This window comes from Neolamprologus brichardi, chromosome 7 (genome assembly GCF_056152115.1).
Source record: "Neolamprologus brichardi isolate AB-2024 chromosome 7, ASM5615211v1, whole genome shotgun sequence".
Classification (NCBI taxonomy): domain Eukaryota; kingdom Metazoa; phylum Chordata; class Actinopteri; order Cichliformes; family Cichlidae; genus Neolamprologus; species Neolamprologus brichardi.
Genome location: NC_142110.1, coordinates 9,949,595 through 9,972,580, shown reverse-complemented (window position 1 = coordinate 9,972,580; position 22,986 = coordinate 9,949,595). Strand labels below are relative to the sequence as shown.

The 22,986-nt window shown below is 39.4% G+C and overlaps 1 protein-coding gene across 7 annotated transcripts in view; it reads right to left on the bottom strand.

The window, feature by feature from the left end:
• shank3a (SH3 and multiple ankyrin repeat domains 3a) overlaps positions 1 to 21,673 on the bottom strand; it is a 167,287-nt gene extending 145,614 nt beyond the window's left edge. For all 7 annotated transcript variants that reach the window (XR_015719240.1, XM_087843066.1, XM_087843060.1 and 4 more), the window contains exon 1: positions 21,179 to 21,673. Coding sequence is in view for 6 of the 7 variants with exons in the window: in XM_087843066.1 (XP_087699192.1) it covers positions 21,179 to 21,490 (312 nt within the window). In the remaining variant the exon portion in view is untranslated. The remainder of the gene's footprint in view (positions 1 to 21,178) is intronic.
• Positions 21,674 to 22,986: the final 1,313 nt, after the last annotated feature.

Sequence of the window (22,986 nt, the reverse complement as noted above, 5' to 3'; positions counted from 1 at the left end):
TGAGGAAATAAGGATTTCATTTTTTCACTTCACTGCTGAAGGTTCCTGTATGGCAACAGCAAACACTGACAATGCACCAAGCTTACTTATATAAAATTATCTAACATACATCTTACCTCTCATTACCAAAAGTGCAGAAACAAATCATCCAAATGGGCATGCATCTAGTTTTATTATCTGGTTTAGCCCAAAGAAACTTTGCTTATGACATGAGTTTGCTAGGCGTGACCATGCCAAATGTACTTTCCATGCTGATTTTGCACTCTGGTGCTTAACTACATCACATTCCTTCATGATGGAGACAGTGGTAGAGTGCAAGTCCTCAAAGCCTAACTATAAGCCCCAACTATAAACCCCTACAAGGCCAAAAATTAATATTGGATGCCTTCAGTGATGATCTCCAGGCCCTCAGGCAGCACTATACTAAAAACGGGTTTGATTCTGATATTGGTGGTGCCAATGGACCTGGCAGCTTGCACATCTGGAAAGGCACCATAATTGCTAAAAGATATACAGGTTTTTAAGCAACATATCCTACCATCTAGATGATTTTTTTTTTCAGGAAAATCCTAAATACCATCATTAAAGTACACCAAAGAATTTCTTTGAGCAGCTAGATTCCAATATTAGACAAGAATGGGAAAACCTTCCTCCCCCAGAAGTCCAGCAGCTGGTCTCCTGACATAGTATACAGAAAAATCTGTGCTGGATATGGCCTGGAAGTCCTAAGGTCAAAATGGGAAACGCCCAGGGCTCAGAGAAGAGCTCGAGAAGATGTGGAGGGTCAAGGTAACAGTGATCACTTTGGTAATCGGAGCACTAGGTCCAGTGACTCCCAGGCTAGGCTCCAGCAGATCCCAGGAACTACATATGAGATATCTGTCCAGAAAAGCTCAGTCCTACGAAAAGCTAACATACCGTGCAGGAGCCTCAAGCTCCCAGGCCTGTGGTAGAGGACCCGAGCTTGAAGGATAGACCGCCCGCAGGGGTGAGAGGGGATTTCAATATATATATGTATATATATTCCCAATACATCAAAATAGAATGTGATCTGTTGAGTTCACGATGCCAGTGCCAAAGCAGTCTGGTGTAAAGTGCAAACTCTGATACCATCAGTCAGTGTGTCATGTTGTATGGCTTCGAAAGACCGCTGGAAACATGAGCCAGTTTGCTAGATAACAAGGTGCCAAGAATCCTGAACAAGTTCAAGAAGGAGAAATAAACTATTAAAAAAGGGGTCAAAGTGATGAGTCATATGTGCTGTCTCTATGGCCTGGTCTGTTTATCTATGTGCCGCCATGTCAAACTCATTCACAATCTGGATGAGATCAGACACACTGGGATATATCATTCTTCTATTTAATCTACTTCCTGTCTTCACACCCTTTTAACTAAGGCCTTGATCTTTTGTCTGTCTAAATTAGAGATATTAAGTGAAAAATGATGGGAAAAGAGAAGATAGGCCTGAAGGAAGAGATGAGACACAAACTGTAGGTCACATTTTGTGGGCTATGAAGGGGCAACGAACAAAGGATGCATGAAGGAAGACAAAAAAAAGGCAGCATGGTTTCAATTAATCACTGTTTTATTATGGCCTAAAGCTAGACGTGGCACACTGCGTCTTAAGATGTTGAATCTAAATAGGTTACAAGTTATCTAAGAAATAATGCTTAACTCTAATATAGCAAATTATTTTAGAATAAAGTGTGGGAAACACTTGTATATGCCACAGAAATCTGCATGTAAAATGCATTACATGCTTAACAACATTCAGAAAAGGGCATATAGGTTGAGCACATTTATCTGAGTCAGAAAAAAAAACAAGCCCATTTGGCCTCAAGTTCAGGTAAGTGCAAACAGGTTGATTAAGTGTCAGCAAGCACAAGCACATCTTGCATCATTTAGTATCTGAATTCAAAGTCCAAATGTGTCTTACTAATTAAGATGTATTGTTTGTGTGTGTTTTTTGAGATTATGTAAGGGTGGATGATGCATGCAATAGGCCATGACTGTAGTATCTCTAAAGGAACAGATGGCATCCAGTCTGAATAGAAAGAGACAAGTCATTGTCTTTGCCTTTTAGCACAAAGTGATGCATCGATATAGAAGAGAAAGATGCAGTTGTGTAGTTGTGAAGGGAAAGAAAAAGGAGGAGTGCAGAGATGATGGAGTGTAATGATTCTCACACAGCCCTGTCTCCATCTCCCAAGACCTCTGGCTGTCGCTGCCCAGATGACATATGCACTAATTAACGCTGCTGAGCCTCCTACTGGACGCAGGGAGAGCTACGAGTCCTGACCAGTATCCTAAAGGTTTAGTGTAAAACAGCTCGACTAACATGTGTTTGTTCCATTATAAACAAGATGATATATGGAATCGGTTTAATACGTGAGTTCAGTCACCAGATACTACTGCGTGGTACTTATGTTTACTTGTATGCTTGCAATCAACTACATGCAAGCTTAGGTTTTCGTGATACACTAAATGACCAGCCTCTGTCTGACTATTATACCTCATAGTCACCTTGTAGATCTGTTGGCCAGGTTCTCCATCATCTCTGTATAATAGTGTATAATAACTGCATAATGTTTCTCTTGGAAATGACGTTTAAATCTCCACGAGACTTTTCACCTGGATAAATAAAGGATAATAAACATTCATAATGTGCATCTCCACCTGTTCCCCAAGTTCATTCTGAACCCTAAACAGGAAAAGCAATTGTATAGGAATTTCTTTTACTTATGTATTAATCACATTATTTTATTGTATGATGCCTTGGTGCCACTGGATTTTTAAGCATGTTTCACACTCATACTATAAGACAAATGGTGGGGGTCTAGTAAGGAAGTTGGGGGAAGCAGACAACTCCACAGGAAGAGTCTTTTGTGTCTTCGAGGACTCTGGGAGGTAGCAAGGGAGTGTGAACCTTAAGGTGTGAAACAGCTGTGTACTGCCTTTTGTTCCTGGAGAAGGTATTTAACTGAGAGCCATGTTAGACTCAGAGAGACTCTGCTGACCGTCTGCCCCACGGTCATGTAGGCTCTCCACAAGCTTGGTTGTCTGTTCTTTGTGTGTTTGGATTAAAGAATGTTAGCTACCGCTCACCGCTCGTCTGCAGGCTTTATTTAAATGGAAAACTTCCACAACACAATATATGTTGCTAAGCAATAAATCCCACCAATATCACTAATAACCACTTTAAAAGCTAACTGGTTATGTTTATAGTGCTTAACAAATTTATTAGACCATCTGCTACAATAACAAGAAAACTCTCAATAATTTGGAAATCTGTCAAGATGAAGAATTACTAAATTCAGTGAATTTAATTCAAGATTATTCCCTGAGAAGTCAAAAATGATTCAAGCATGGGAGGGGAGCTGTGGGGCTCAAGTTATAGTGTGCACTGAAATGACACAGTTTGTGCTGTAAACCCAGGTGTCATGGACCTAGAACAAGTTAACCAATGAAATGGGAACTGTGTCAGAGAACTCCCTGGTGATCTATCTCACTACAGTATCTCTACCTCAGTATAGAACATACAAACATATACACGAAGACCTGTGTATCTGTACATCTAGGCTTTTGCTAAACTGTATGTTATTTAGCTTACAGCAGAATTTGCAAATTCTCAAATTGCTTCTACTTAAAAAACCCAAACAGTAGCTTTCAATGATGTCAAAACTTGTGACAAGTTAAGTTGTAAAATTATAGAGGAAAGCTGTTAAAAACTTACACGTATTACATTCAAGCCAATACTGGAGACCTTTGAAAGTTGTATCATCGTAGTGCACAAACAATAAAGAACAGAACTATAATCATCACAAACAATCAACACTAAAGGTACCCGTCAGCTGCATCTTGAAATAGTTTCATATAATTTAGTGCTGTGACTTGGCTCTTTTTAACAGGTGAAATGCTGTATTATTAACAATTCATTTTCTTTATCACTTGACTAATTACAGAGTCAGCTGAAATTAACTATAAATTAATTTAGTTAGTTTAATAGGTAAAAATGAACTTCCTCAAACTCGAGGTTATTTGAGTAGAAATTAGTTACAGTTTTGGAGAGTGAACTTAAAACAAAATTAAGATAATGTCAGAAAGTTTGTTAGCTATTTCTGGGTCTTTGGAGATGTGTGTCTTACACAAATCCTTTTCCTTCTGTTTAGCCATGTTAACTGACAATCCTTCACATTGCTTTTTACATCCAAAGCACCGAAAATGTAATTTTCTTTAAAATTATTCTCATATTAACAAAAGCATGACCCTCTAACCGATACTTATCTAAAACTAATTCGATGTTTTTTTCCAGAAAAGTCTGTTCTTCTTGCTTTTCTCCAAAACATAGCGTTAGAATAGAGTTAGGGTCTACACTAATGATGACTTATACCTCACAGGGTTACATGAACCTGGTCCCAGTACAGTCCCTTATAAGAGGATTGTCTATTTCCAAACACCTTGTTTTTTTTGTTTTTATCCCTAAAATGAGATAAGGTATTTTGGTGATAACAAACAGCAGTCACCTTTTTTCTCTCACTCTTCCATCTCTGCTTGTAACAAGTCAACCATGAAACATTGATGCTACAAGTGAACACGGCACGAGGCCACATCTGGCTCCTCTAAAACTAATATAAACACAAAATAACTCAATTTGTGTCTATCATAACAAGCATCCATATACATAAAATGAGACAGCCTGACTCCTTTTGATAATTACATGTTACATGTGACCGCAAGATCAGTTCGATTTTGAGTATCATTATCTAGTAAACACGCTTATTTTTAACCTTAAGATCTACAGGCCATAGGAAACAGACTACCTCACTAAATCCCATAGCGTAAAGTAGAGACACCATCTAAGGGTTTACATCTGAACTACCACCACGCTACACTCCTGAGATGAAGGGGGGGGGGGATTGATTCAATTAACTCGGATTAATGGGCTACCATCAAGATTCAGGCACCTTGGGAGACACTGCATTAACACACACATGCTGCAGACTCTGTTCACAGGGAAAATGCTGAGGCTGGACCGTCCCTAATTATGGACAATGGTGCGTGATTCAGGCTGTCGATTTGATACGAGTACTTGAGTTTAATTTGTGTTGAAGTGGTATGCTGTCAAGGAAAGTAGAATAGAAAAGGATAGGTGTGTGCTCGTAATCTGTCCTAAGTGCCACATTACCAGTTTTACATGAATCTTAATGACAAAAGGGGTTTTAATGTCTACTTCCTGTTCATAATTGTTATCTACAAAGATAGCAAACTTTATTTTAACTTCAAAAAGTTGATCATGCATGGTGGTTTTTTCACAGACAACAGAGATCAATTAATTGGTAAAAATATTTCTTTCTGTCTGCTGATCTCTTTCCGTGAGCTAATGATGTATATAATTATACTGACACTATCCACTCCAGAGGAAGACATACACAGATCTGCAGAAAAACGTTAGGCACTAAAAGCAAGGTAAGCTTACTCTAAAGATAATTTCATGAATAGATTACTAAGTCAGACTCTCCTCTTTGCTCCCTAAAACAGATAACAAACTGCAAACAGAACAAAATCAATCAAATTAATCTTCTTTATGACCGACCTTTACATTTAAAACAGCCCCAGTTCTCCGAGGCAAGCGCTTAACAATAACGAGATCTCCAAAAATCTTGGTGATCTCACTACAGTTCTTCTGTAAGCTGAGGCTGCCTCAATTACTTATCTCTTTTTTTTAACATAATTGCAGACTGTACTGATTATATTGTTATCAGGAGAAGAAGAGAGGTGCTAAATGATCAAGTGAGGAAAAGAGAGGACGAACAGAGTGTAAGAGTACCAGTGTAAAGGACGGGCTGTGTCAATGCCTATAAGAGCGTAGACAGAGGAAGACAGGAAGTGTAATGGCGAGTGCACGAGCACGAGAAAGATAGATGTGTAGTTCTAGCAACTTAAAATCGAGTAGCTTTAAGATGAAACTCGGAGCTACCCTACTTTTTTTTATCTGCAAGGAACCCTGGACCTGAATTTCTAAAGAGATAGCATGCTGTAATCTCCAGTCAGTGGTCACTGCAGAACCATCTTTGTAGTAAACCCCTATGAAGTTCAGGTGGTAAATATGATAGATTTTTATATGAGGAGGAATCATTATAACCTGTATTCTTGCTACACACAGAAATATAACTGCACATGGAAATAAACTACTGGAACTGCATTATTTAAGACTTAAAGCACAAACAGAAATTTGTCAGGGAGTGGGAGAGCCTCAATACTCACTCAGATCACTCGTGATCTACAGTACAGTACAGTGCACCACCTCAAACACACACTAAAAGGTGTTGCTACAGAGATATTCTTCAGCAGCTTCCTCTGCTTCTTCTTACACCAAACTTTGTGTCTCCCTCAGTCTCTCTAAAACACACGGTGCATTTTAAATGAACAATCTATTTATCTGCATCCTCCGTGGAAGCACGAGCGCAATACAGAGGGCTATCCTGCATCTTAACAATCACATCAGGCAGGTGCAGCACGACGCTGTCTGCAGTCAGTAAACAGTGTGAGCTTACATAATACATTTTACACAGCTTTTTAAGAGAGGAAACAATTTGGTTTCAAGGGACAGATTTATCCTGCCTATTGGCCTGTCTGTGTTTGCTCTAGTGTCTCTTTTCTTAAATTTGCATAACATCAGCCAGTTACTTTTCGGGGTGTGCCAAGGAGCAGTGCACCCCAGCTGGTTGCCAAGGAAACTTGCTGAAATTTACCAGCCTCTCTGGTTAAAGCTATTTAAGCAAATTTCTTCAACCAACCTTCCTGAGTAAGACATGCATCTAGCCAAATGTGTAGCAATGCCACAGATCCTTTGACTGAAAATACTATATTCTATTTATGAATAACTTCAAAACTATGTCCCCGAAGCAAGAACACAATTCAGCAGACTTCTTTAAACTCAACCTCCTATCAACTGACAATATGAGATGTTGTCCCAAACCTGCCTGTCTGTCCACTGTTGCTATAGCCCACAGTCACTCTTTAGTGATGGAGTCTGTCAAAGTTTAAGGCCCCTTTGTGGTATTGCCAGACCTTTTTGTGAAATTGCTGTAGACATGCCTGAACTCATGTCATGATATAGGTACATCACCTGTCAATAACCCTTCTCTGCTTTTCATCAAATTTAATCTTTTTCATGTCACGGCCATCCCGCCTTTCTTACATCACTGTGGTGATGTTAGATTTTAGACAGCTGGATCGCTTCTTACAGATTTGTTTTTAAGAGTATGGTCTCAAGGATGTGTCAGGGAGTGACACAGTGACAGTTTTCAAGTATCAGCTTAAAAGATGTATATTTCCAGGTGTGAATATCATCCTAATCAAAGCAATTTCCTAACTTCTGCATGTGTTCCAATGCGAGTGCGCATGTTTGGGCACTCTCTAGCCTAATAAAATGCACAAAAAAGGGCATGCGCGCTTTACTTAATCTGCATAAGTGACTGAAATGAGATCAAAAATCACATTATCTTGTTCCTAATAAAAAAACTAATGTTTTCATTGTGGGCCTTCACTTCTCCCTGGAGGATGAATAACGTTCTCAGCTTCATGTCTTGCTTTTTGAGATGCCTGCTGGGTTTGAATGAAACTGACATCATCCTTCGATTGCCTCTTTACCAAGAGTCACAGCACAAAGAGGTATGACAGCAGAAAGATGCCAGTCACAGCCCAGGGTCTTCAGACTTTCCGGTAAATTCTTGGAGAAATATCAGCATAATATCCACTGTGTTTCTTGCTTTATAAAAACAATCAGTACAGTGGCACAGAATGCAAGTGTGCATCCCAGGTCACGCTGCTTCCTGTATGCCTTCCCTGTTGTCATTCCACAAACGACAACCCTTCACTTTATCAGCTTACCTGCATGCAGAATCTCAGATACTTTTATCACTACTGATTTCACTCTTTGCCAGCCTGCTGAGACTTGGATGTGTCTGCAGTACAAAGAAAACAACTCCTAAATGAAAAAGTGGATGACTACACCACGAGGCCACACATCTAAGCCTAGCCCAAGCTGTGCAGTTGAGTCAGTCACAGACCACACTGGTATTTTTTTTTCTGGTATTAAAGTCAAATAGAATTTAAAAATGCAATAGCATAAATGGACATAAAATGCATTTAGGTGGGTTACTGCTTAAAGCAACCCTTCAACTTGTCACTTCTAAAAATCTAAAAACACAGTAAAAGCAGTTAATGATTATGGATGTAACTTTTAAATCCCTGGATTCATCTCCTGTCCTTTAGGCAAGTTACAATTTCTCTAATTTGCTGAAAGAATAACCTTATCATTTTAGTCTTTATTAACTGGTGAGTAGATATCATTTTCATGTCCTATACTTGCATAAAACTATTAGTAACAGCTCTTAAAATAAATATTTTATTATATTTGTCCATCTAAATTTTATCATTGAGGCTAAATAAATCCAAAGGGTCACTTCTTCAGAACAGATTCAACAAAAACCTCAATATTGCAACCTTCATAAAGATAGGACTAAAACCGTGTATGCCAGCTGGGAATAGTCAGGTTATCTTATGACCAAACATTTTGGCCGTTGCAGTAAATTCAGATCACTGCATCACACAAACCTCAGTGTTGTTGATCTACACTGACATGTTCTCTCATGCAGCACAAAGTCATGGCACTTACATACATATAACCAGAATTACCCACAGTTACTGGGCATACGAACACACACTACATGATATGAGTTTACACATTAGTAGTTTAAGGGTGAGACAGAGACGTACTTTAATTAGGGTCTCTAAGGAGAACACAGAAGAAGCGTGAGAATTTATTAGCACTAAGCTAAAAGCTTAAAGCTAAAACTGGGGGTCAAGGCACATGTCAGGTTGCGCACTTATTTATTTTATTATAAAATATAAAAATAACTGGGTACTCACAAAACTAGCTAAAATAGGATACATTGTCTTTAGTTTTGTTCAAATTAGTCAAATTTGTTATTGCACGACACTTTCTTTCATATCTTTGTGTCACTTGGGAGTTCACACACAGACAACTGCACTTAAAAAGTGCTGTATTTATACACACCAGCACACCCGTCCAACAGCATTTTAACACAAATATCTAATCAACCAATCACATGGCAGCACCTCTGTGTATTTTGACAGGTTGACATGGTTAAGATGACCTGCTAAAGTTCAAACCGAGCATTAGAATGGGGAAAAAAGGCAATTTAAGTGCTGGTTGCCAGATGGACTGGTCTAAGTACTTCAGAAACTACCGATCTCTTGGGATTTTCCCATGAAACCATCTCTAGGGTTTATGTAGAATGGTTTAAAAAAGAAAAATAGGCAGTGCTGTGCAGTTCTCTGAATGTAAATACTCTGTTGATGTCAGAGTTCAGAGGACAATTTTAAAAAAAGCTAACATAACAGCAATCCAAACTCACAACTCCTAAAACAAAGTTATGCAGACAAGCATCTCTGAATGAACAACACTTCAAAACTTGAAGCAGATGGAGCACAGCAGCATAAGTTCACGCCATTCGTGTCAACTAAAAACAGTAATCTGAAGCTATAAATCATACAAGCTTGCTAAAGTTGGACCATAATTTAATTCAGTGCAGTTAAATTTTATTTATATAGCACAAATCACAGTCACCTCAAGACAATAAACAAGGTAAAGACCCCTCAATTTTCAATAATAAAATAGAAGATCTGAAATATGTTCCCTGGACTGATAACTCTCAATTTCTGCTGAAAATATGCCTTGTATCAAAGGCTGAGGTTGTTGGTGATGTAATGGTGTGGGAGATCACTTTTATGGCACACTTTGGGCTCCTTAGCATAAAATGAGCATCATTTCAACGCCACTGCCTACCTGAGCGTTATTACTGGCCATGTCGATCCCTTTATGACCACACTGTACTCATCTTTGGATGGCTGCTTCCAGCAGGATAATGTTCCATGTCACAAAGCTCAGCTCACCTCAAACTGGTTTCTTGAACATGACAATGAGTTTACTTAACCCTGGAGAAACCCCTAGTAAACCAATGGGGTCGGCTCTGACCCCATGGGTTCTCCAGGGTTAAATAGCCTCCACAGTCACCAGATCTAAACCAGGGATGTACCTACAAATCTTCACCAACTGTGAAATGGTATCATAATGGTTTATTATTGCAGTATGTTTTCTGAACTTGTTAAAAAATGCCACTGACAAGTATACTCCATGTCATAAGAACTCTTTAGAATCTTCTACTTTCCATCTGCCTCATTCAGACACCATGTTCCTTTATGCATGCATAATTGGACAAGGACACACACCAGCACACGCAACAAATATCGATTAAAGTCCTCTTTTCCATTACTGTTGACAGGCGAGACTGATATGCCAACAAGATTTACAGTTAACGCCAGTCATCACTGAGATATGAACACTCCAATAAGACACAGACTCAGAACTGCATAGGCACATAAACACTTAGATACTACACAGCGATTTGCAATAAATAAATACGTTTGTACCTGCTTTTACTCTTTTTTGCATTTTGGATTAGATTACTTTGAAACATTTTTAAAACCTTCACTATAAAAACTGTGTAACTTAAACATGATTAAAATGATTTATCTAGCAGCTAACTGTGAAATCACAACCTGGCTGCTCTATAAGCATCCATGTGATAAAATCAATTCGATCTAGAGAAGCAGAGAGTTCAAGTAGGAAAGACAACACTGTGTGCGTAATCTTTTAAAAAATTTTAGCACCGCATCAAAACAGTGTGCAAACCTACACTTAGAAGATTTTTTTTGTCTTTTATATGGAACCAAAACTAATTATGTCATGGTTATCCTTTTTCATGAGCCACAAAGACTGTTTATCTGTTGCTAAGTGATTTATTTCACTACAGTTAAAACTGTAGAAGCTGAGCTCCTCTGCTGAGAATAGAGGGCTGTAGCAGATCACTACTGTAGTGCAGGCTATTGGAAATGTCTGTATTGCCTAGGGGCTTCCTTTTTCCCATTGGCTGCAAAGAAGAGAGTCTTACTGTATAGACTTCAAGTATTGTGTTTAAAATGTCTCCAAAAGCACTATCCACTGCACATAGCATTTGATTTTAACTCGATGGTCAAACAGCTGAAGGCTTATGCATTTAGATGCCTTTGGCTTGAAACACAGGACACGCCAGCCGTCTATATCTATATAACCATTTTTGGTTATAGATATAATATTACAATGGAGAGGGATGTCCTCCCTGCACAAACACAATTAATATCTAGACCACTCTTGTGACAAAAGGTCAGTCTGACTGGGCTAATATTAATATCTCTTTATATTCCCAGGCTTCTCAGAGACTAGACTCAGGAAAAAGATAAAAATGAGGATGACACACAAAAGACAGAAAGGGCTAAGAAAGTAATACAGAGGGAAAAAAGCAATGGATTGGTATAAAAAGATCAATGAAACAACAGTATTTAATGAGAAATAACATTCCTATAGTTAGAGCTTGACCGCAAACCAATATTTTAATGGAAAATGTAAAGAAAGAAGAAACACCCTTCAGTCACTGTACGAGTGTTGGTAATGTACAGCTTGTCTACCACAGGCAACTCTTCAACATCCCTGACAGCAACAATGTTTATAATGTCACAAACACAACAACCTGCTGATGTGAGTTGACTAGAGCATGAATGAGTTAATAAATAACTACACATAAAACTTTAAGAGAAATCTGTTTATGTTTTGCGTGTCTAAAAGAAAAAAAATATCAGCCAATAAAGCATTTATAAATCACCAACTATCAGTATCTTAAAAATCCTATATTATTATGACTTGACATAATAATAATAATTTAAGAATAACCATAACCTTGGTTGATCATTTCAGGACACTAATATATTGTCTATACTATTATTATTTTGATAATATCAACAAGAAATAACTAATCGAACTAACCCAGATCGGATGAATAACAACACACAACTAAGCCCAATTACAGAAACAGAGTTCAAGATTTAACACAGTTGCCAATATTCTCAGAAGTGGATGTCCCAAATTCACCCCAAGGTGAACAAACCACCAGACTTTTGGAACAACGTCCTCTGGACAGGTGAGACCAAGAGGTTTAATCATAAAGCACAGTGCCACGTTTAGAGAAAACCAAACACAGCATATCAACAAACACCTCATATTAACTATCAAGTGGTGGATGGGTGACGTTTAGATGACTTTTTATTATTTTCTGATCAGTAAAACCTTCTAATTGAAGACTGTGTATTATAGTGACTTTATTTTATACATATATATTTTAATTATTTAAATTATTTAATCCCAACAATACATATTCATACATGAGATTTTTAATAATCACACGTTTCGTTTCAGACCTGCTTCTTAAATAAAGTTCCTATTTTACTGGATGGTGCCTAGTGTCTAAGGCTGTCCTCAAGCAAAGAGGATGTTACAAGTACAATCTGTCAATATATAATTAACTTAAAATAATAACTTAAAAAATAATTAACTTAAAATTAACTTAAAATGCAGTAACCCTGATAAATGCTTTGATTTTTTTTTTTTTTATGTATACGATTTCAATTTTCCCGCTCTATGACATTTCCTAAATGCATTCATTATTATGCATCAAGATGTAAAAGCAATAAAGATGAGAGTGATTAAATTTGGGGGGGGTCAAGTAAAGTTCTAATACAAGAAAAGAACCTTAAAGCAACAATCATGAGGGTTGGCTTTGTGGGTAGCTTATTTTAGCTTATTTTAGCTATCCTGCTACAAATTTGATGTTTTCATTCACTCTCGCTTGTAATACCTCTGCTTTCTGTGGTAAGCTCACTGCAGAATACCTGCTCAGCACCAATGAGCCAAAACATGCTCTTAGCAACTTACTGTTGAACATGGAAGCTTGTCAGACACATAAAACACTTCTAAAAAGGTAGTTAACAAAATTAACAGTTTACAAACTTAACAATATCTCCAAAAGTTGATTCTGTTCATCTGGACGTAGCGTTTTGTGGGAGAAACGTTTTGTCACTCATCCAAGTGACTTCTTCAGTCTGAGCTGACTGCAGATTTCCCCAAATCTTTTTTTTTTTTTTTGGACACTTTTTATTTATTTAGGAACATTTTTATGCAACAAGATAAAATAAAAAAAGAAAAAGAAAAAACAGAAACAATATGAGGTCATGGGAAGATAACATACGCCCGTACATACATCTGCACATCCACATATACATACGTCAGCAAGTCTGCATTACTAATTCTATGCATTAAAGGGCGCTGCCACAAGCTGTAAAATCCAGCCATTTTCTCCATCGTCTCCTTCCCAAATCTTCCTGCAGTCGCAGAGTGAAAGTCATACATTCCATCAATTTGACGTCTTCCACTATAGAGGTAAAAAGTGTTACAGTGGGAGGGTCTCTACAGAGCCAGCGTTTTGTTATGGCCTTCTTCGCAGAAGCCAAGAGAACTTTCAGAAGATAAACATCATTGTGGCGTGGGTGTGGTCTCTGGCCAGCTGCAGAGGAGGGGTGACACAGTGAGCTCCCAGGGCGGCGCAGGGGCGGGGTGAACAGGTGTGCTGGGATCTGACATTGATTGTGTGTCTTTTTATGTTGGCAGTGACAGTCGGAGGGGGAGCGGACGTGACAGCACAAAGAGAGCGGGAGTGTCTGTGAATGAAACGACAACTTCAAATTAAAGTTCTGCTGTCAAAATAGTCGCTCCAGCATATGTTTATTGGGTCCAACACTACAATCATCTGCAACTAAATCATCTGTAAAATATCCCAGATACAATGAGGTAAATGTACAAGACACGTGGAATCCCAACACCTCTGTAATTATCTTTACAACTTCCGTCCAGAAGGGTCGTATGAGTGGGCAGGACCAGAATATATGACCGTAATCAGCCATGTCTTCCCCACAATTCCTCCAGCAAAACGCAGGTGTGGCACTGAATTTAGACTTCTGTTTAGGCGTTATGAAATAGCGTATAATGTTCTTCCAGCAGAAGTCCCGCCACTTGTTGGAGTTAGTTGTGGTAAACTGTGTCTCCCAGATCCGTGCCCACCCATCTTCTGTAATCACAATGTCCATTTCTTTTTCCCATTTCTGCTTTATGTAAATCGTTGAGTTCCCTTTGAGTTTAGTCATACATTTGTACAATTTACTTATCAAGGCTCTGTTACTCCCAGAGTCATAAGCATCATTGAAAATATTAACAATTCAGAAGTCTCCACGGACACAGCTCTTTAGTCTTTTGCCAATATAGTCACGGAGTTGCAAGTATCGAAAAAAGTCTTGTTTCTCGAGCTCGTAAGTCTTGCATAGGGTATCAAAAGCCATAATTTTAGATTTTACAATAACCGAACACCCAGCAGTGATTCCATGCCACACCCATTGTTTAAATCTACTATCGTGGGAAGCAGGTAAAAAATCAGGGTCATACGCTGGCCACCTCAGAAGTTTTATTTCTTCCTGGAGTTGTGCCTGCTTGACCACTCCCCTTCATATTTTTAATGTAAAAGTGACCCAGTGGCTGGGCGTCAAGGTATCGTCCAAATCAGAAGCTGCGTGACCAAGTCTAGACTGGATTGGCGTGTCCGAGAGAGACATCTCAATCGTCTTCCACCTTGCACAAAAGGATGGGTTACACCAACACACCAAGGACCTCAGCTGAGCAGATAAGTAGTAATCCCTTAATGAAGGTAGAGCCAGGCCCCCTTTTTCTTTCGGCAACTGCAAAGTAGAGAACTTCACCCTTGGTCTTTTGTTAAGCCAAATGTGTCTCGAAATCTGTTTATTCCATTCCCTGAATTGCTTCTCTGGAATTTGAATAGGTAAAGCAAGAAAAAGAGAGTAGTTTGGGAAGAATTCTCATTTTAATTATCTGTATCCTGTTGCCAAGGTCGAGAGGGAGCAAGGCCCAAATGTTGAGATCGCTATATATTTCTCTATTAATACGACTGTAATTAATATCATACAGTTGTGTCAGATCTCTAGGCAGAAACACTCCTAAATATTTGATAGCAGTTGCCTCCCAATTAAACTTGAGGTTTCCCCAAATCTTATAAACAGTACATTTACATAATGACTGAAACCAGCCCACTGAAGGGACAATGGGCTGGGAGGTCAGTTCCTTAATCTTAATTATGCAAATTCTCATAACCACTGACCAAAACCCTCTGATCAAAGACCACTGATCAATGTCCATGAGTACCATTCACAGAGAGTTGGGGAATGGCTGCAATCACAGCATTGTAAGATTGTAAGATGTACCCTTAGGCCCCCTCCTCGATTAAGAGATGGTCTTCCCCTTTTCACGTAAATGGCCTCCTTGACTCCGCGCTCAAACCAGCGTTCCTCCCTGTCCAGGATGTGTACATCCTCATCCTTGAAAGAGTGTCCACTGGCCTGTAGGTGTAAATAGACTGTAGAGTCCTGGCCTGACGAGGTAGCTCTTCTGTGTTGTGCCATCCGCTATAAATCCTGGCAATCCTCCTGGCACTTAACAGTGTACACTATGTTACTCTGTGTCGGGGGGACCCGATCCTTGGGGTGGACCAATTTTTGGCGCAGTGTGTTTTGGGGTTTAAAAGCCACAGAAACCCGGTGTTTAGAAAAAATGTGTCTCAACTGCTCCGATACTCCTGACACATATGGGATCACTACAGGGTTTCGCTTAGGCAGCGGTTGTCCTTCTCAAAAAAAAAACAAACACTTAAAAATAGTATCAACTGGACATAAAATAAAAAAACAAATAAACTAAAGAAACAGATCGTTTGAGTCAAGGTGTCTGTGTCAGTATTTGGACTGAAATGTTGCGTTCTTAGTCCTGAATTATTTTCGGGGGCTTGACCTCAGTCCGGGTCTGTTAATATTTGGTTTCTGCTTCTAAATCTCAATCCATCCATTTTCTTAACAACTTATCCAGCTGAGTTGCAGGGAGCTGGAGCCTATCCCAGCTGACACTGAGTGAGAGATGAGCTACACCCAGGGCAGGTCATCAGAGAGACAGACTACCACTCACACCTACACCCGCACCAATTTACTAGATGCACGGGGAAATCCCTTCTCTACTCAGAAAGGCACCAGCAGAACTGTTAATTTGGGTAACACCAGAATAACAGAACTGAAATCACATTTGTTTTTCAGCTACTAAATTTTGCAGCCTGCATTCAACCAATCTGCAGTGTAAATCAGCTCAGCCACTCGAGCAGTACTGATTAACAAGTTACTAAATGGCAGGTCCCCACTCTTACTGGCTAAGGAAAACAACAGTTGCATATTTGGAAATACGTCAAAATATCATCTGGACTGACGATGCAGGCAGATGGTAGTTAAACAAGAACACACAAAAGGGACAAAAGAGATTAATCTGCCAGGAGGCTACACAGCAGGTACTCAAAACATGATGGCCACATGTTCCACAGAGTACAAAAATGACATAAGGCATAACTGTCACTGGATATCTACTCGGTAAATTGGCCAATTTTTTTTTAGCTTTTTTTCAATTTTTGAAATTTCCACTTGAAAATAAAAATCCTATTATTTATTCAGCAACAGATTTACAACTGTAATGTCAAAATGACAAGCCTTGGGGTTAATGGAGAAGAGACATTTTTAAACTTAATAGTATATTTTCCACATCACGAGATCAAAATTAAATTTAACAGTCCTACAAAAACTGCCATTTTTCACTTTGACTAATAAAAATTCTAAATTTGAATAATTGAGATGGCGTTTGAACAATTAGTCACTAGCACAGACTTTTTAAAAATTTCAACAGCACAAAAAAGACAGCAGGGATGAACCAGCATTGTGTTTACAGACAAGTATCTTTAGTGACTTTATTTCTAGCATCCTGTCGGCAGCCTTTGAATTTCTTTAGTTAGCTTAATGAAAAATGCTAAAAAATAACAGGTATAAAGCTGGATTTTTGCACCAACTAAGCCATCCTCAGTCAGCTGAAAACATGGTCTATCTTGGAACGGTTTGTAGTGCACAGGAAATTGAACAAGGAGAAGTGGGGAAGGCCTAAAAAGCAAAACAAAAACTTTACCAGTATGTAAAAGTTATGTCTTCGGGGTTTCAGTGGAAGGGTCGCTTTGCAAAAGCCATTTTAAAGAAAGGGAAACGGATGACTGAACAATGCCAAATTATACAAGAACTGGAGTGAAAATCAATGGAGTGATGAAACCAAGTTTGAAATTTGGGGTTCAATGGGTTCCATCGGTTTTGGGGATCTTGTCAAAACAGATGGAAAACTGAAAAATGCAATCATATGTTTAAACACCACGTAGTAAAGTCTGTAATCTGCCTGATTTGCAACAGCATAATTTTTTTGCATTGATTCCAAACACACTGCCACTGCAGCAAAACTATACCATGGAGAGAAAACCGCACAATGGAACACTCCACAGCATGTGGACCTCGACATTAATGAAGCAGTGTGGGATCATCTTATCAGAGAACAGAACAAAAGGCAGCAAACATCCAAAGAAGATGCTCTTCAAGAAGCCTGGAGAACTATTCCTAAAGACTTCTTAAGACTGCCTCAACTTCAATAAATTGTTGCACCTATTTCGTATTTTCCTAGCAAAATATAACGAAATTAGCGGTGACTCAAGACTTTTGAAGAGTACTGTAGAATGAAAAATGTCAAGGACAATGTCTTTAATGAAATATTAAGCCTACATATGTACATGTGCCAAATGTTTCCAGAAAATAACTCAGACAGCAGTTCAAGACAGTAGCAGACAGGAAAAACAGGGTACCTTATAAGCCAACTACACAGGCAGACAGAAGAGGTGGAAAAAAATTCAAAAACAACAGAAAAGACAAAGAGGGCATCACAAAGTGCTAAGTCCAGCACAAAAGGATGTAAAGTGTAAGGAGGGACACCATATGCTGCTACATGCAAGCATGTGAACAGGAAAAAGACAATGAAAGAGTCTTCAAGATGTCTATTTCACTTCGACCCAATAAGATGCAGCAACTATTGTTACAAACAAGAGAGCTGAAACCTCGAGTTTCCACAAGACAAATGGTTTTTCAAAGAGAAAGCATACTGCGTGTAACTCTCAAACCCAAAGGTCTATATAACAAGTCCTGTGGGGGGTTTTTGGTTTGTTTTTTGTTTATTTTTAAAATTATTTTCTCAACATCATAATCGTGACAGATTTCTACACCTGACAGAAAAATGTATTCTGTGAATGGATAAAGAAATGGGATGCACTGAGAGACGTAACACGAAAATAAATGGAGAAGATGGATTAAAGCAGGTAGGCAATAGTGGGGCAGACTATTTATGTGTGTGTCTCCCTCTCTTTTGAGAGATGAATGACACCCATTAGCGGTATTGGGAATCTATCTTTTTTGCTTCAATCACAAAAATAGAATTTTCGTGAAGCTGGGTATGATGAATACCAAATGATACCCGTGGTCGGAAAAAAGTACAATCTTTACAAATAATTTCCCAAACACCCCGACCGAACAAAAGGTGGTACTGACTGCTAATGCAACTGTCCTATCTCCTGTTGCCAAAATACAGTTAGAGATCAAATGTTTGCCAAAGACTGAACAGTACTTTTATGTAATGACGGACTTGCTTAGAATAAATTGCAAGCTGAATGACTAAAATCCATTAATTTTCTTCCATAATTTCCATAATTGTCTTCCATAATGTTAACACCACTCTTTATTTTACTCCATCACCTAACCACACCTGAAGAAGAAATTCTCAAAACACAGTTCACATGCAAGAATAGCACCAGAAATAATTCCCCTACTTCAGATTAATTAGGCTGAAAAAATACTGAGAACTCAACATAATAGGCCAGAGATCGAGAAAGGAATTGTGAAGGAACTAATAACTATTTTATACTCTGGCTTTACTGCATATTGGGTTGTGCTCCACCCTAATTTCTCGCAGAAAAGGGAAAATGTTGCCCAGCATGATCTTTGTATGGTGCTTCATTCTCCTGATCTAGGCTTGAAACACAGCAGGAGATGTGTAATCCTACTTCAGGCAGACTATTCTAGTGTAATCTCCTGCTTGCTCAGAGTACACACGAGTCACTTTTGACTGCTCCATAAAAGATTCAAACTGTCAGAATCTGGCCATCTGTCATCTGTCTCTATGTTTGTCTGTCAGATTTCAGGCAAACTCTCTGTTTGTCTTTCCCTCTATCACTGTGTCATCCCATATGTGTTCTTGCTTTCTTATCCATATACTGGACCAAATGGGACTCGCTGAAACTGAAACTAATAATTCGTGGAGCATCTTAACATTACATAACCACATTAAGGCAATTCCCCGGGCAATGGGATTAGGACTCATGAACATGAGTGCATGTTTGAGTGTGTAACTGTGTAAGCTTGTAAAACCATGCCCAGGTGTGTGTGTGTATTCTTTCATGTAACTGCAAATACTTATTCTATATAATTACATATTTGCATGCTGAGAGTTTTGAGTGTTTGTGTGGACATGAGTTTGAGCTTGCTTGAAAACATTTTTGTCCACACAGGGCTATTCTATAGCACCTTTGGGGAATTCTCTACTTTCTTTTCAGCTGCCTTCCTTTTATTTCCTGCCTTTATTCCTGGCATTTGGTGCTGGAGCCTCACTAAGATACAATGGGTCATTTCAGCCAAGTATCCAACAACTATGAGGTAATCAACAACAACAAACAGAGCACCGGCCTCTTGCCTTTGCCATCAACGTCTGCAGAATGAATAGAAACGGGACACTCAGCCTAACTTCTTGCAAAAAGCTCAGTAACTGAGCACAAGTATGTAGCAAATGGCTGCCAGGGTATAATCTGTGTTTTGCTTTACAATTAATAGACAATATCTCAGGCATTAATGTGAAACAGAAGGTGAATGGCAAGATAAGTTGATAAGTGTTGACTCAGAGTCATGTGATATTCCAGAGGAACGTCACTTCATTTGTCTAATAGTGTGATCTTATATGTGCTACTGACATATATATATATATATATATATATATATATATATATATATATATATATATATATATATATATATATATATATTTATATATATTGAGAGCGAGAGAGAGAGAGAGAGAAAGAGAGAGAGAGAGCAGCAATAGATATATACATATATATCTATTGCTATAATATATAACAGCTATAATATATAAAAATATAACATGGGGTCAAGGTATGTTGGGCTGAACGTTTTATTTTACAGCCAATCAAACAGTAAAATGCTATTTCTTTGCAGTTAAGTGCAGTTCCAGGCAATCAAATTGAAGATTCCCGTTAACCTCAAAGAAATGGCACCTTGACACTTCAGTGAGAGATGTTCCACTGCACTGCATTACTCAATGTTGTTGAATCTACATGAATGAGATAGCAGAGCTTGAAAACTGAATGACAGAACTAATTTACTATGTGCCCATTTGTCCTGTTTCACACCACCCTCTGCAGCAATCACATACCGATATGGACACACTTGTGAAGGCGATCAAATGGTTTCAACAGTCTGATGGTTCTGCTTTTATTTTCAGTGGCTGCAATACTACACAGGCACAGGCTACACATTCAGAGAAACTGCAGCTTCATTAGTGGAGGAACAGTGTATGATTGGACCCGTTATACTCTCTGGGCACAGAGCAAACACAGTGGGAAGACGACATGATGAGGTAAAGTTTTACTGTTTAGGTACAACTGTCATGATTCTCTACCTCGTGCCTTCTTGTGCATTTGCAATCACCTCACAGCCTCCGTTACCCCTGATGCCTTTTCCGTTCCTCCCCCTTCCCTCAGACCCCCATTCTCACGCTAAGTGGCCAGTTGTCAAAGTCAGCTGAAGCCCAGTTAATGAAGAGGTAGATTTATTAGCGAGGCAACAGTGGAAAAGGTGGGGAGGGGAGGAGTGGAACCCCCAGAAGCCAGCAAGCAAACACAGCTACTAAGTGTGCATACCAAAAAAAAACAAAAACCAAAAACAAGGGAAAAGAAGAGCATGGGTGATAAGGATAAAGAGAAGCTGACGGAAAAGACGAAAAATTAAAAGCTGACGATGTTTAAAAGGACAGATAATACATAAAGCCAGCAGTAGAGAGGTAGAAAGCACCTATTCAAAGAGGAAGGGGGAGAGGCAGATTACCTCTCTTTTATACTCTGGCTACAGAATTAGCTCTTACCGTCTGCTGCAAGTCTGGGATTCCAATGCGGATGACCACCGTGTTGCCTGTTGGCTCCTCCATGGGTGCTCTTGCACTGTTGCTACGCTCTGCACTGGGACGGAAAGCCGGAACACCGTGAGGAACGGGAACGCCACTGTCCTCTTCCCGGGAGCTGCTGCTGTCAGTGCTGGCCCCCTGGCTGCCGTTTGCTGCGTGTGTGTGAGGGTGTGTGAGTGTGTGTGAGTGTGTGTGTGTGTGCTGCTGCTGCTGCTGGTCCTGCCGTGGAGGGCTCGGTGGCTCATGTTTGCCGGCTGCCGGACGCAGAGGCATGCTCCGTGTTAGAGGCTCGGTCTATCCGTCTCTCTCTCTCTCTCTCTCTCTCTCTCTCTCTCTCGCTCGTTCACTCTCGCTCTCTCTCGCTCTCTCAACACACATTCAAGCACACACACTCATACAGTCAAACACACGCGCAACACAAGCACACGTATACACCGATGGCTCTCGCTCACACTACACGCACGCACCGTTTGCAGCATGCATCACTCGCCTGGGAGAGAAAAAAAGGGAGGGAAAGAGAGGAGGGTGGCAAAGGGGGAATGGGCAAAGAGGAGGGGGTAATAGGAGATTACAGAGGGTTGGAGGGTAAAAACACAAAGATAAGTACCCAAGGCAACTTGAAACTAACACTCAAATTAATAATGCAGGGCAACTTTGAAGAAATGACATTCACAGAATAGTGCAAAATCTCTGTTTGCAACTTACACACAGGATCACCCTAGTGCCATTAGCAAAAGCTGAAAACGAATAATGGAGGGACAGCATGAATAAACAATTAGATTTAAAAAATTTGGATCATTCGCATTAACTATAGGCGTGTTTGGATAGCGTTAATGACAGCACCACTGCCTATTAATTCGTATAATGACCTCTGCACCCATTGATGTTGCAATATTCATAATGTGACACAGCTGTTGTCACACACTGTTGATCTTGCTGTAGAGTACTAACACTATGGTAATATTAGGACAGCGTGTGTGTGCGTGTGTGTGTGTGTGTGCGTGTATGCTGGCAACGGGAGAGGGATGTTTGTTCAGATCAATGCGGGGCAGGATTTGGCCTTCATGCTTCACTTTATCTATGGGGGGTGTCAGTGATCAAAAGCCTCCCTGGTAAACAGCAACACACAAACAGAACAAACTGCCTTTAATGTTGATGAGGTTTTCGTGGGAGTTTTTCCTCATTGAGGGCTATTTTCATACAGGTCCTAAGGCCAAAACAAATAAACATCAATCTGACCTTGATTTCCATCAAAATGCTTTGTTAAGCAGGGATCCCGAGCGATTCAAAGTTTGCCATTGTATATGAACAAAGATGCATTATTACTGACCAACATCGACTTGCGTGGCCCCTGTTCTCACATTCAATTGAATTCAAAACTCCAGATAACAACAGAAATGCTTATCTGCTGAGATTAGTAATTGGACTCTGCGAGCTGCGCTTGAATATAGTCAGTTATTCACACCACAATTTAAACAAGTGATCTCCTCATGGGAAAAAAAATGTGCTGTGAACCATTTGCAGCAGGTCTGTAAATTATTAACCGTGATGTTAAGTCAGTGCTATGCCCCATTGTGTTCTCACTGACATCCTAGTTCAAGCTGACCAGACGGCCCCAAGACAACATATTCTTATTAGGTGGAATTTAAAGAGAGCGCTTGAATGAGAAAGTGATGAAAGCAAGCAGATAATGCGAGCAACTGAGTGCGTGTGCGTATATGCAATAGTTTGCAAAGGTTTTAGGCATCAGTGGATTGCGTTGTTATCCG